Genomic DNA, 15,633 nt, shown 5'->3' on the forward strand with positions numbered 1-15,633 from the left:
AATAAATTTTAAACTAAGAAAATCAATTTAAACTTTTCACTATTTTGTATTAAAATTTTATAAGTTTTAAAACCAATATTTTTTTTAAAAAAAATCATTATTAAATCCTGGTGTTTGTTCTGCATTGATTTACATCTCACACATTGAACATTTGTGGTATAAAACCAGGAAAGTGTGTTTATATTTTTTATGTAATACATATTTTATTTCTATGTGTGTATATTTTTATGTAACTTTTGTCTTAGTATACCATATACCAGTAAATAGTTATTTGTGATCTGATGATTTGTTTAGTCTAACCCTGTATTTTCTGTATATTTTTATAAAAATATTTTTTTATAAATCAATTTTAATACCTAAATTTCTGTGAGTTTAAGATAATTTAAATTTGGTAGAGTTTTTGATAAGCTTAAAAAGTAAACAGAGTGTTTGTATTTATAGTTGACTTTGTAGCAATTTTTGTTTATTTGTTCTACATACCTAGTAACAATGTTATGATGTTACCCTGTATGAATGGATATATTTTTGCAATATAAATAACTTGTATATATTTAACTGAAATCTGTATCACTGTATCATAAAAATGTATTTATCTATCTATAAATCGATATATATATAAAGTGAACAGTTCCATATTCGGAATGGTAAGGACTTCGGCTAGTCCTGAAAATAGATTTTTCTAAATAATTAGGTCTTTAAAGCAAACAAACATCAAAACATCCTTATTCAATAAAAAATAACAAAAAGACAATAATTAACGTCAATTTCTACCAAAAATAAATAAATCCATGTGGTTGCGATATTTTAGCAGCTTGTTACAGATTTCCACATGATTTTTAAAATCTCGATATTTTAATATGTCATTATTACATACAGCAAATTTTGAATCACGCTATTACCTCGTAAGTTACCATTTCTCGATCCACTTAAGTAGCGAGGTTTCCACAGTGTATCTGTGTGGCTTTATCGATTGTTTTAACGTTAGTTATTCAAGCGGATTTTTACTTCGTTTTTAAAATCTCAATGTTTTATTAGCAATGCATTATTATTTTGTTAGGCAGACTTAAAATCGTGCATTTTGCACTTAATTATTGATCATTCACCTATAATCCCAAGTGGTTTTAGAATCACTTTTTTGTCAGTCATTGCAGCCGATTTTCATAGTTTTTCGATGCACTGGATTTGTGACGATTTTATTGTCCACATAGTTTTGTCGACCACATTTCAACAGTGTGGTATTTCCACTTAGTATTTAAAATTTCAAACTTATTTTTAATATAATATTATTACTATTATCAAATTCTGAATCAAGCTTTTGAATAATCACTTAATGACCTGCTTTAGTCGTGAAGATTTCATCTCAAATCTGTAATTTTTCCAAAATGTCAAATTTTTGCACACCCTGAAATTTAATGCATGATTCTTGTCGGTAATAATCTTTCTATACGAGACATGATAAGAAAAATACAGGATTTTTTTTGCACCGTGCGGAAATGAAGAATTTCGTTTCTGTGATATCTAATTATTTTTTTACATTATAATCAGATTAAAATCGAACAAAAAAAAAGTGGTAAAAATCATTATGAAGCGAAAAGCGGAGAATTCACTTTTTGTAAATACGAGTCAAGCAAATCTAAATAATTAACATGATGTTAGATTGTTCCACTTTTAATACTTCAAGGAGTTAATACTAATCAACTTTTCCTTTAATTAGTTTTATTTTATAAATGGCGTTGAGCAGCTGTCCTAATTCTATGTTTATGACTATCAATGTTCAATTAGTTAGACTTGTAATTTTGAACCCAACCCAGGAGGCAAGGGAACTCCTGGATCAAGCAGTGGTGTTATAATTGCTCGGTTAATATCATAAATGTTTGGAATTATGTAAATTCTTATCTGCGGACAATTGTAAATTTACTTTAAAGTCTTGACTGTTTATTAAATTTAAACTTGGTTGTTTTCTGAGCTTAATGTTTATATCTGCAATATATTTCCATCTTTTGAGAACTGCCATGTGGTAAATTGCAATTTTTAATTGTTTTATGTTCTTTTTTTATGTATTGGAACTATGAACAATAATGAATTTTTCTGTAATTTGTCACTTAGTTCCCTTTTTGTCCTAAAAACTTATTGCTGAATTCTAGAATTCAACAGTTAACTTTTATAGTTATTTTTATGTTATAAGTAAATGTAAGATTGTACCATTTCATTTATAAGTTTTAATAATATAAATAAAGTAATAAATTTAATTTTATTAAATATATTTTACTTATAGTTGTTAAAAGATGATAGTGAGGATGATTTTATTAATGATGATGCCACATCAGAAGAAAACAAGAAATCTTCTAGCTCAAGTTCAGAGTTAGTACTTTTATGTTGAAATTGATTATTTCCAAGATTTTTTACTGTAAATTTACTTTTTTTTTACTTATATCTGAATTCATATTCTTTTTAGTGCTGAGGAAGTAGTGAAGGAATATAAAACTAGATCAAGAAGAAGAAACTTAGGTAATTATTTGGTGATTTATTTACTTACTTGAACCTGGTAGCCAAATTTACCGTGTCAATCTGCAGCACAATCCTTACAAAAACAAATTTGTCTGCAACCTCAACCAGATACTGTATTAAAATTAGGCTTAATATAACAAGTTTATAGTTAAATTTGCATTGGTAAAATAGATAAAGTTATGCTAAAAAAGTTGTATGTTGGCAAATTTATGCCAATTTAATTCAAATTATGTACTACAAGACTTTTTTTTTTTTTTTAAGAATAATTCTGTATACAATCTGTAACCAAATAACTGAAATTTCAGAACTGAATAAAAAAATAGTTTTTAAAAATACTAGTTAATTGAAAAAAATTATTTGGAATGATTGAAAATCTTGTTTTTTTTTTATAGTTGATGTGTCAACAGCTTAGTTCAGATTTTAAAAGTTTTTTGAACTGTTCGGAAAATCTTTGCAAAGGGAGTATTATTAGCTGCACTTATAATAAATAATTTGCTCTTCAATCCAAAATAATCTGTCTTTTTTTTTCATTTTCAATACATATCATTGAAGCTTTAGTTGTTTTATATGATATGAAAATTTGTATGCAGATCTTATGTTAATCTGCAGCCTGCTGCAAGTTTTTTGCTTCCAGGCTAGCTAATAAAAGAATCTCTTTAAAACTCAGTGCATACATCTTTAGAACTTAATGCATGTTAAGATTCATTTTTAGAGTTATCTGTTGATGCTAAGCTTGATGCTTTTCAATTTGATATATGCCTGAGCGCTTTTTCTTTAAATAAAGAAAAAGAATTTTTCAAAAAAAAAAAAATAATTATTAGGTGTATGAGATTGCATAAAAATGTTTTTTTATAAAAAGTATTTATAGATTTAAAAAAAATGCTATTTAAAGTTAGCAAGTATTCAAACAACCTACATTTCAAAATTCTTGTACCATGACTATTAAATTATATTTATTGAAAAAAAGAACATTCTTGATTCGCGATCGCAACGAACTATAGGGGGCGTTGTTGTATGAGACACTTACCTGCGATTTCTATATGAACCGTCATTCAGTTACTCTGGAGACGTCGTTAATGTAGCGTGTAGCATTGCAACGTTCCTTCTTTAATGTGGCTTATTAAATTTAAAAAAGAAAAATGCTTGATCTTCTTTCTTGTACAACCGAAAACAAAATGGTATCTCTTTTTATTAGAGAAGGAATATCCAAAACACATCGGAAAAATATTTGTACATTAACAGAAAAAAATATGTATATTCTTATAAGAGTTAAAACCTAATGCCCGAGAAATAGTATTACTAAATTTAATGATATAACATGAAAGGCCCATTTAAACTTTACATTCTATAGTTTTAAGAATCATATTAGTTCAAAAATTAAAATGAACAAAAAGTATACATAAGCCTCATAATTTTATGAAATTTAATTTTGTAAACAAAGTTTTTTGACAACAATTTTTATCAAAAAATTTCAAGTTTCAATAAAAATCATTATTTAGAAACTAAGAAACGTAAAATAAAGAATGCTGACGAAACAAAAAAAAAAAAACAATTCTTTTTTGTCGCCATTTTTAGTGCTACGAAAATTCGTCTTTGGGATTTGCCAAAAACAAAACAAGATGCAATTTTATTTTTTCAGGAGGGAAATATTTTACCGAAAAAACGAAAATGTACCAATTCCCACAACATAAAACTTTATCTTGGTAAACGTACGTTTTGGAAATGTTATTTCATTTGGAATCTTATTTATCAGAGTTCATATGGCGATATGATTGTTTTGAATCTATGCTAAACTCTATATCGGCTCATTTTCCACCGAAATCCGATTGACTATTTTGATTTTAAATAAAGTGTTTTATTTTATGAATTGTCGCAAAAATTTTAAGTGTAGATTGGCGGCACTTAAAAACCGCCAAATCTGTAGCGGCGGTGGCGTTAATACGTAAGTACCGAATTTTTATTCCATACTTTTCTGAATCATATTACTTCAAACATTGGAATATACAAGAAGTATACATAAACACATAATGTTATACCATTTAATTTTTCAAAAAAAGTATTTTGAGAACAATTTTTATCAAAAAATTATAAACTAAAAAACGGAAAATAAAGAATTCTTAGGATAAAAAAAACGATTTTAAGAATTCTTAACATTGAAATAAAAACTTTCATATTGTTTCTTTTTTTATTATTCTTATAGTTCTTAATCAGACGTAAAAAACCATTCTGTAGAGAACCATCATCAAATGAAAAAAAAATATTTACAAGCAAATTTTTTATTGTAAAAATCATTGCACTTACCTGATTTATGATTCCCGGAGAATTCCAAAATGATAAGTTCCTTGTTTGAAAACTTTATTCTCAAATAATAGATACATAGTTTATACCTTCATTACTTTTAGATAACATACTACACAGCAAAATTTTATAATTGATATGAATTTGAATATGTAGCTAAAAACAGAATAGCTGAATTCTAGTTGAACTTATTCTTTCAAAATTAAAAAAAACTTACCAAGAAAACGATTTAAATTAATTAAGAATCAGCACAAATGGCACTATTTCAAGTAACTTGGATAATTTTTTATTGTTGTTTTCCGAATTATATGGATACAGAAATATATACTATTCTATAACGAAGAAGAATATGCTATAACTATTACAATTCTGTATGTTCTGAATTCATATTTATTCACTGGAATGACGAAAGCAATGTTGACTTCACTTTAATTCGTAATGAATTGAAGACAGAAGAAATGCATTTTACCTTAATACACACATCTGTAACAGTATCCGAAATCGGAAGTCATCAGTTGCAAGTTTGTTGATAATAGAAATTAAAAATTATTGAGGAATTTTTCTTCAAATGTTTGGCGTGTTCTGTTCCTGAAAGATTTACTAATATTCTGGAGATTTTTTTCAAGTTCTTCGGCCTTTTCCTTAGGGAAATTTTGTTTCTTATTTGCTGCTAAAAAATGGCGTCTGATTCAGTCAATGACTTTGATGGAACTAAATGAAAACGTGATAAATTAATGTCCGATATTTACAGGCTCCCGCTAGACGGCGTACTCGAGCGTTGCGATCGCGAATAGTCCTTACTCCAATAAATTATGTAAATACAAAAAAAAAAAAAATTCTAATAAATAAACAAAAACTTGAGAATAGTAGACCATTTTAAGATTAGGATCTTTGTTATTGGGGGAACATATTCATGTCTTTGTTGTGGGAATAGGTCTAATAGTTTACTCTCATAATACATTTGCTGAAATACATTATGAATACTTTTCTTACTGTGTGGAGTAGCATTGGAATATAACAAAGCTGTTAATAGACCTATATTCATTTTAGTTTATCTATCATAGTAGAAAAAAAAATATTAACTTAATTTTTTTTAAATAAGCATAAATAAATAATTCACAAATGAACAAAGGGGTGTTTTCAGAGAATGCCATAGAATAATGCATTCAGAGATCATACTCTGCTTTAATTAAATAGTTATACTACTGGTATAACTTAAAAAGTAATTCTCTAAACTAGGGGTGAGCAACCTATGGCATGTGAGCCACATGTGGCCCACGGTAACATTTGAATGCAATACGAAATTAAGCTTAATTTAGATTTTGTTTACACATTATAAATTTTCTTTTATTAAAATATTTAATTCAAATTTATGTTACTCTGTAAAATACATACTTTTTTGGGCTTTTGATAAATTAATTATTGTGAAAAATGGAAGAAAAAATTTTAAAAAAATTTTCAGTTTTTATTAGTTTTGAATAATTAAGAGTACATAATTTTCTGCATATATGTTATTAAGTTTACTGATAAAAATATTTGGTGTTTAGAACACTAATGTTTAGATAAAATATATCATATTTGAACACATCTCTAACATTACTGAATATGAGTATGGCCCTTTGTTAATCTACGTGCTGTGCAAGTGGCCCTTCACTCAAAAAAGTTGTGCACCCCTACTCTAAATCATGAAATATCACCAGCCTTATAGGGAAAAGCTAGGAAATTTTGTTGCTATCAAGTTTTTTATAGCACTTTTAACCGTGGCCATTTTTCAAGTCATGTGATCACTTTTTCAAAAATTGAAACTTTTAAATGATTAAGAAAACTGTTGATAGACATTGTTAATGTAAGATGTTTCTTTTCAAGCATTTCTCAAAAGATATTTTCCTTTCTATAATTAAAAAATTAAGAAACAATAAAATTAAGTAATTTTTATAAAATATTTTTAATTATTCCATTTTTGAAAATACTACTACTAATAAAATGCAAATACGGTGCAATTTTCAAGTTTTAATCAGATCACAACTAGCAGACAATTTTTAAATTGCCTCTTATTATATTTAGTTGTCCTTTGGCCAGTAGTGACTGTTAATTTTGCCCTATATCTAGCCTGAAAGATATTTCCAAGCAAATAGACTTCATTAACTTTCTTTCTATTTTGTTCTACATAATTTTAAAAAATAGCTAGACAGTCATCACAAAATGGTTCTTGAAATTTTATTTATAAGTCAATTGTAATATACATTTTAGGAAGACAAATTTTGAAAGTAAGTCTTTTTAAAATTACTTTTTTCTATCTTAATAAACATTATCATTTGAATACTTTTGGTAATCAAACTTAAAATGTTAGGGAAAAAAATTTATTTAAATATTGTAGCAAAATTGCACTTTAAACTGTGTGTATACATTTGAAGAAACTTTGTTCTAAAAAAAAAAGTTATAAAAAAACTTGAATTAATTGAAACATTTATAGATATAGTAGAATCTAATTATCCCTAGAATTCAATTGCAATGTAGTATCCTTATCTTGATTATGAAAATACTTCTTACTTAACAAAAATGCTACTGTTTTGACTATTAATATGCAATTGAGTGCCTATTATTCTGACCAATCGGAATCAAAGCAGATCCGGATAACGAAAAATACAGATAATTGGGCAACTAAAAAAAACGGCTATGGGAATATTAAGTAATTTCTCACACTTTTTCCAGGTTAAGGATTAGCGATTGTAGTAGTGCCTATAATAGCACATTACAATTGGTGTGATTGAAAGTTAAAATTTATTTTAAATATTATTATAAATCTGTTCTCTTAGTAGAAATTACTTACCAATCACATTGAATCTGGGTAGAATGAGTATGTGATTCTTTTCAAGTTGACCGAGGGACAAAAGGAGCCTTTTTTTTTTACTCCTCTTAGATAAGATATGCACATATTTTTATCACAATTTCTGCTTACCTGGAGATTTTGACTGCAGTTTATTTGAAAGTTGGCATTGAGTAAATGTTACAATGTAATAGACATTCTCCAAATTTAAATGTTGTGTTTTTCAGATGACAAGGATGAAGATTCAGTGGAAGAACTTGTGGAACCAGTGGAAACCAAGGAGTGGTATCATGAATTTATTTCGGATGATGATGCTCACAAGATTGAATTAAGTGGGAAAATGGTGCTGTTAATGAATATTTTAAAAGAGTGTGAAAGTATTGGAGATAAAGTGTTAGTAATGTATCTTTCGTCTATTATTCCTCAGCTTTTCTTTTCAGTTTCATTTACGGAAAAACCTCTACTGATCGTTTTTCATGAGACCATTCGTAGCAAACAATAGATATGGGAAAATTATGAATGGAAACTAATATAATATATCAAATAATCACTTAAAAAGTATGAAATATAGTAAATTTGCAGACGTAAAAACATTAAATTTATTTAAGTAATAAATTTGCATTAAATATAAAAAATTTTATTTAAAAAATTAAATGCTTATTGTTAAAACATTTATGATATGATGGAAAGATGAAAAAACACATTTATTTATTTAATATTTCTAGAAATTTTAGTTTGACCATAATCTTTTCTTTTAAACACAAACAATAAAATAGCAGATGCCATTCTTCTGTGAATTAGTCTGAATGCAGAAAGTTTCTTTTCTGAAGACTTTAAGGCTTTCCGCAAATTCAGCACTGGTTATGATTCTGTTTCAGTGCCTTCATCGTTATCATTTGCAATTCTTCAGTTTCTGAAACTATTTTTTTCAATCAATATCTCATCACAAGTTTCACCATTTTCATTAACCGGTGTATTAAAGAGTTCAGGGGATAAGAGTCCAACCAACGAGGTAACCCTAGTTCGATTCCTAGCTATGGCTGGTCTATACGAATTCCACACCTGGCACCGACAACAATGCTGACTTAAAATATCTTCAGTGGTAGATAGATCCCCTTGCTATTAGGCTTGGTGGTTTTTCTGGTTTTACTCTCCAAGTGATGCAATTTAGTTTCATTAAAAAGATCCTCCACAAAGGCAAATTTATTCCAATACTTGATCTAGGAGTTCCCTTCTTTCCTGGATTGGGTTCAAAATTACAAGGCTAAGGATTTAAATATTTGTTGTCGTAATCTCAAAATTGGGTCATCTGTTCAATGACGGGTGTAAAATCAAACTGATGTTTAAATGTCAAAAATAATGTTTTAGGTGTTTCTACCCAAATATCCATGTAGTTTTTCTGCTCCAAACAAGATAACTATTTTTTTCTACAAATGTCAGTAAAATTTCTGAATGTAGGCATGGAAATGTTCTAGTTTCAAACAATCTAAATGGGCATTATTAACAGTAGTATAAGAGTGGCATTTGTGATAGGTCTGTTAAAACAATACATACAGGTAGACGAAAGATGGATTAAGGTTCAACTGTATTTATTCTTTATACAAATGGTTATAAAATATTTCTAACAAATTTCTACCCTATATGACTAAACTTAAATCATTACTCTGCTAGCTAATCATATTTGACTTTAGACTTAAAACTAAAAATGTGCCTATTTTTAAAATTTTCTTCATTTATGTAAAACATATTTTTGTAGCTTACTGAAATTGTTTTAAATTTTTTGTTTAAATGTAAATAAATGATTAAATGGTTTGCAATCTTTAAAGATGTGATAGTGTTAGATTAATATCTCTAATTTGCTTAACTGGCTAAGATTTGGAGTCTACTAGTTTGGAATTTAGTTATTGGATAACCTATTTTAAGAATCCTATTCTTTGATTCTTTAAACCTATTTTAAGAATCAAATTATTCGCATTAAGCAATAACTTCTTTTTCCCTATGATGTATGCATAGTTTATGTCTTAGTTTTTAAAATTTCTTTTATGTCCACAACGAAATATTACAAACAAGTCTTAAAATGATTTTTAATAAATTTACTAAAATCTTCACTTGCTGTTAACTTATGCTGTATGTGTTTTACTAATAGATATTCTTTAATTTTTCCATCATTTATAAGGTTTCGTAACTGATTTTCCTGATGAAAAATATTTTTCCTGATTTTTTAGCTTTATTTCTTGATTTTTGTATATCTTTAGAACATTAAATTTTTTAACAAATATGGATTTTAAAATAATTAATTTGAGAATCAAAAGATTTTTCATTTAAGATCTAATATATTTGTGTTTTAATTAATAATACAGATAAAAATTGCAAAATTTGTTAGTTTAATGTTGGAACCATTCAATAGTTATATACATTATTCAGGTGTATATTATTCATTGTTTGAATGTTTTTAATAGAATTTAGCAATTTCATGAAAATGAAACTCATTTTACAGTTTTGCATTATCAAATTCTTCTTCCAAGTAATGAGTTCAGGGGTCATGTGCTTATTCATAATTTTCAACAGGTGTTGTAATGAATCTCTAAGTTGAAGCTTTACTGTTTCACAATTACTGGTGATGTCTCTTTTATCAGATTTTAAAAATGATCAATTCTAATCAATAATGCAATCATTTACCACGCTTTTGTTTTGCGATTATGAAAACCCTACTTTAAAATTATTGGATTTAAGAAGTTTTTATCTTAATTGCAAATTTAAATTAAATATTGAAGTAAGAGAATATAAATTAATTGATACCGTTTTTTTAAACTTTTTTTATGTACGACAGTTTTATAAAAAGTTTTCTTTATATTGATCTCAAACTATCATGAGTTGTTCTGTGTTTCATTAATAAAACTATACTGAACTGTTGAAGCTCTGTTCTAAACTAAGTATAACTCTAAATTTAACAATAGCATAATTTATTCTTCTTTTGCAATATAATTTGCTATTAATGTACTCAAGTAGAACAAATTATGGTTATTTTATAATTCGTCCTTCTAAAAATATTCTTGTCAATGTATTCTGTTTTTTAAAAAATGCTGATTTTTTTAAAAAAATATACTGATTTTCTTTTAAAAAAAATTTACTGATTTTTTTTTTTTAAAAAAATTTACTGATTTTTTAAAAAAAATATACTGATTTTTCCTTAAGCTTACTACAAGGTCTTGAGTCTATTGGACAAATGTTTAGTTATTTAGGGTCAAAATTCTTTTAAGAAGTAAATTATTAAATTAAACATTAGCTTAATTTAACTATTTCTTCTATGATGCATATAATGTTTATAATTTAATTTCAGAAATTTCTTTTGACGAGGAATTTATAACAAGTCTTAAAATTATTTGATTTAGTTTATTAAAATCATTTACCTTCAACAATCTTATTATTATGTGTATGTTTAATAAAGAGACATTCTTAAATCTCTAAACCATTATGTACTTAAATTGATTTTTTTTCTAGGATTGTGTTTTCCCAATCATTGCTCACCCTCGATTTAATAGAAGAGATTTTGGAGCATGCATGTGATGAAAGGGAGAAGGAAAAGGGCATCAATGAAGACATTATTGCGCATTATTCATGGATAAAAGGCCTTGACTATTTTCGAATGGATGGCAGCACTTCTGCAGATTTCAGAAAGCAATTTATTGACATGTTCAATAACCCAAACAATTTAAGGTGCGACATTTCACAGTAGAATTATTTAAAGGAATGATGTTTTCATAAATAATATTTTAAATTGTTTTTGATTGTTGGTGTTACTGTAGTCTATCTGCAAATGAATTATTCTAGTAAGCACTAAGTATTTTATCCGTGATTATTTTTTTTTTTTTTTTTTTTTTTTTTAAATAAATAAATGACTTTTAATTGAAAAGAAAATTTAGTAAAATATTTTTAAAGTGATTCAGTTTTTTTTTTTAATTTAATTTTTTACGTTAGAATTATGTTATTACATAATAATTCTAAAATAAACATAGGGATGAAGTCACTATATAGGTCCAGAAAGTATTATCTAAATTGACCTACAATAAAAATAATTACGAAATAATGTAAAGAAAATTTTTTGCTTTTTATTTCAAATTAATTCTAGTGCAAAAACATTAATTTTTTATAATGTATATTGTGTATAGAATATATTTCAATCGATACATTTTATACAAAAGAGAGAATAGAAATATGTTTCAGAAATTTTCTCAAATAAAAAAAAATTTGAAGTTTTATTTTAGGAGATTTAAAATTATTAGAGAGTTAAGAGGAAATTGTAAGTTGATATTTTTTCTATACTAAAAAGGTTCATTATTCCATTGATTTTTATTAACAATGTGAAATAATTTAGTCTAAAATTCTTCTTATTTCTTTTTAGAGCCCGTCTTTTCCTTGTTTCTACTAGAGCTGGAGGTCTGGGCACAAATTTAGTTGGAGCAAATAGAGTTATTATTCTCGATGCTTCGTGGAATCCTTCTCATGATGTTCAAGCAATTTTTAGAGTTTATAGATTTGGACAAAATAAACCTGTTTACATATACAGATTGCTTGCCCAAGTATGAAATTTGTTTTTTTCTTAATCATTATAAAATATTTCATGTTAGATAGTTTTTGAATATGATTTTCTCTTATTTTTTAAGTTCACTTTTTCTTCTTTTGAGTTAACTACACCGTTTCCTCTCTTATTCTAAAATATATATTTCATCTCAATTTTTAAATGTATTTTTTCCTCTCTGATTCCCTATATATGTATTTTTTTTCTTTCTAATACAGCTTTGGACTGTTTCAGGCATGTTTAATCAAAACAATATAAAAATACATATCTATAAAAATTAACTATTAAAAAAGCCATTCATGTTTGCTTTTGTGTAAAAAAAAAAATAGCTGTTTTTTAGCAGTAACAATAAATTTGTGTAATGTGGAAACACTATTGAAATGGATTACAAACTTTTTTGTAATTATACAAATTTAATATCTATATAATTAGGAGAAAATTTATGTGGAGTTATGTGATCATCATTAAAAAATTTCTTTTTAATAGTTACGATATTAAGGATGTTTAAATATTTCATTATATATATTATGTCATTGGAGACCACTTTTAAAAAATTGCTCTGCAAATTTCAAAATAAAGCTGATTTTCGATAATTATACATTTTTCACTTTGTTTTTTTTTTTTAATTTTATTTAAAAATGCATAAAAATCCAATACATCTGAAGTGAAGGTTTTAGATTTAATTTATAATTTGTTAATAAATTTATTGCCCCTCTTTGCTGTTAATGGTTTTTTTTAAATTTTTTTTTATAAAGTCTTTCTTTCTTAGTATCCTTTAGAAATGAAAAACTTAATTTTTAATTATTGGAATGTTTTTATACAGTTAAACTATCCCTTTGTTTACATTTCAAAATCATTCAATTATTTTTAATTGGCAATGAACAGACTTTTCAAAAGAAAACAAGTCAGTCTTGAATCACTAGCAAATATAAATAAATATCTGTATACATATTCTAGAATCTTTTTTCAAAGCACCTACTTATTAGTCTCTTCAAATATTTTATGTATTGTTATTAAAGAGACAAATTTGTTTTATAGCTTCTAAATATCAAATTTAGATATTTAATTTAAATATTAGTCCATGGATATTGCTAGTCTCATTTTCCATATGATTAATTTATTTAATATATGTTTTAAATGTATGCAGTTATGAAACTTTCAAGTAATTAATTTATTTCACTGGGATGGTTCAAATATAACATATTAAAATGCATTATTATTGTGCTTTCTTTTCTTTATTTTTCTTTTAAGAATTTAAATTTTATTACTTTGTCCTCATACAGAAGGCAAGAAAATACTTGAGAAAAATGTTATGATAAACTTCAATTAATTCAAGACATTTTGACCAAATCTAACCGTCATTAACCCTCTAAACATATAAGCTCTGGGCAGAATTGTAGTGTAATTTATCTTTTATTCTCTACTTTCCTATTGAATAACATAGGGTAAACCAGTTTTTTTGTGCGAGAACACCATCAACCTTAAGTTCTGTTATAGTCGGGACCAGTGGTCTGAAGTAGCGCACTGCAAGTAGTGAAACTACCATAGCCATTACTTTTTTAAAAAAGTAGTGTAATGCGATACAAGGAACCAGTAGTTTGTAGCGATTCCTGGCAACTACTTTTAACGTTAGTTTATAAGAAACGCAATCTGCGTGGGTGCAATGATAGTCTCTTTAAAGTAATCTCTTTTCGAGCAAAGTTAGTCTCTTTAAAGTAGTGAAGTAGTTACTAGTAGTACCAAAGTAGTTTGTAGTCACTAAATTTTAAAAAAAGTAGTCGTAGTTAGCTACCTTTGTAACAAAGTAATTGTTGTAATAAACTACAAAAATAATGTAATTTTTTTTACCACTGGCTGGGACTAATGCTCGTTGAATTCTTTAAATAAAAAGAAACCAGACAAACTACTTTTATTAGTACTTAAATTATAAGCAAAAGAATTATCTTAATTCTGAATTTATTTGTTAGGCAAAATGCTTAATGTCAGTACTTTTATTCATATAAATTAGACAGAGCACACATAAATGATCTAGTTGCCTTAACTAATTACTTAAATAGGATATTTAAGCTATTTTGGCTCATTTCAAGGTGAAGTTATTGTGATTGAATTTTAGTTACAATTGAATGTAATAGAATTGGTAGAATTAATAATATATACAACTAAATTTTTTATAGGGAACTATGGAAGAAAAAATCTATGACCGGCAAGTCAATAAATTATCATTGTCAATTAGAGTTGTAGATGAGCAACAAATTGATCGCCACTTCAATTCTTCTGAACTTGCTGAATTGTACACATTTGACCCTGAATCTTCAAGCAATAGAATGACACCTATGGTACCTCAAGTAAGTTAACACTTTTTATTCAACATATTTAAAAAATTGCAATTGTTGCACTCCACAATTTGCTACAAAACTAAATCTTCATCACAACTTGCTACAAAACTTCACTTCAAACACCTCATGAATGCAAGTCATGCATTCATCACTGGGAGTGATGAAATTTCTGAAAGATAAAAATATTGTGTTATTAGAAATTAATTTGCATTAGAATTGAAAATGCTTGAAAACTAATGACCGAAACTCTTTCTTTGATTGGCAAGTTGTAATAATCTTTTGAATTTTAACTTTTTGCCAAGTTCATTCATCTTAAAGATCTGATTCTTATTTTCTAACCATGACTTGTTTTTTTTTATTGATAAAACATTCAATCTGTCCTCTTTAATGAAATTCTGAAATGAAATAAAGTTTCAAATTTGCAATTTCAATTATTGTTGAGAGATTGAATTAGAAATTCAAAATTAAAATAAAATGTACAAAAATAAAATAAAATACTCTCCACTCTGTAATATTGAATTAAATGTGCTTAAAAACATTTAAGAAATTTTTCTCGAGAAGAAAATTTTTTATTATCAGAGCAACCAATAATTCATTTATGTTTTGATCCTTAAATTATGTATCCTTAAGAATTGTTTTGAATTGTAATGTAAGGATTTCATATTTTACACTGTTGCATTCTTTTGTTCTTGAAGCAAACTGAAGATGCTTTCATTAATTTGCATTAAATTATTAATTTATTTAATCAAGCTGTATCAATTACTATTTTAATTATGTCTAGTGTTTATGAATTAAAAACCTGTTTTGTGTTTAAGTGTTTCAAATGGTGATTTTTTATTTATCGAATTTTCCATCTAAAGAACTCTTTATAGGGATTTAGCTATTTCATTAAATAGAGATCCAACTGGCCACTAAAAATGATTACTACAAATTAATAAATTAAACATGTATTTATAAATGCATGATGATCGAAATTTGATGTTATTAAACTCGAATAAAATATAAAAATATATATAATTTTCAGTATTTTAAATTTACATTATTCTGATTTTACATTTTATTTCTGATTTTGCACTATATAATTA

The 15,633-nt window shown here is 26.3% G+C and overlaps 1 protein-coding gene across 1 annotated transcript in view; it reads left to right on the plus strand.

Annotated features, from left to right (window-relative positions):
• LOC107443656 (transcriptional regulator ATRX homolog) overlaps positions 1–15,633 on the plus strand; it is a gene marked incomplete in the record, with an annotated part of 88,603 nt that overhangs the window by 57,056 nt on the left and 15,914 nt on the right. The window contains 6 exon segments of the mRNA XM_043044525.2: positions 2,276–2,361; positions 2,456–2,508; positions 7,861–8,026; positions 11,135–11,350; positions 12,036–12,213; positions 14,387–14,557. Coding sequence (XP_042900459.1) covers positions 2,276–2,361; positions 2,456–2,508; positions 7,861–8,026; positions 11,135–11,350; positions 12,036–12,213; positions 14,387–14,557 — 870 coding nt within the window.

This window comes from Parasteatoda tepidariorum, chromosome 2, assembly GCF_043381705.1.
Source record: "Parasteatoda tepidariorum isolate YZ-2023 chromosome 2, CAS_Ptep_4.0, whole genome shotgun sequence".
Taxonomy (NCBI): Eukaryota; Metazoa; Arthropoda; class Arachnida; order Araneae; family Theridiidae; genus Parasteatoda; species Parasteatoda tepidariorum.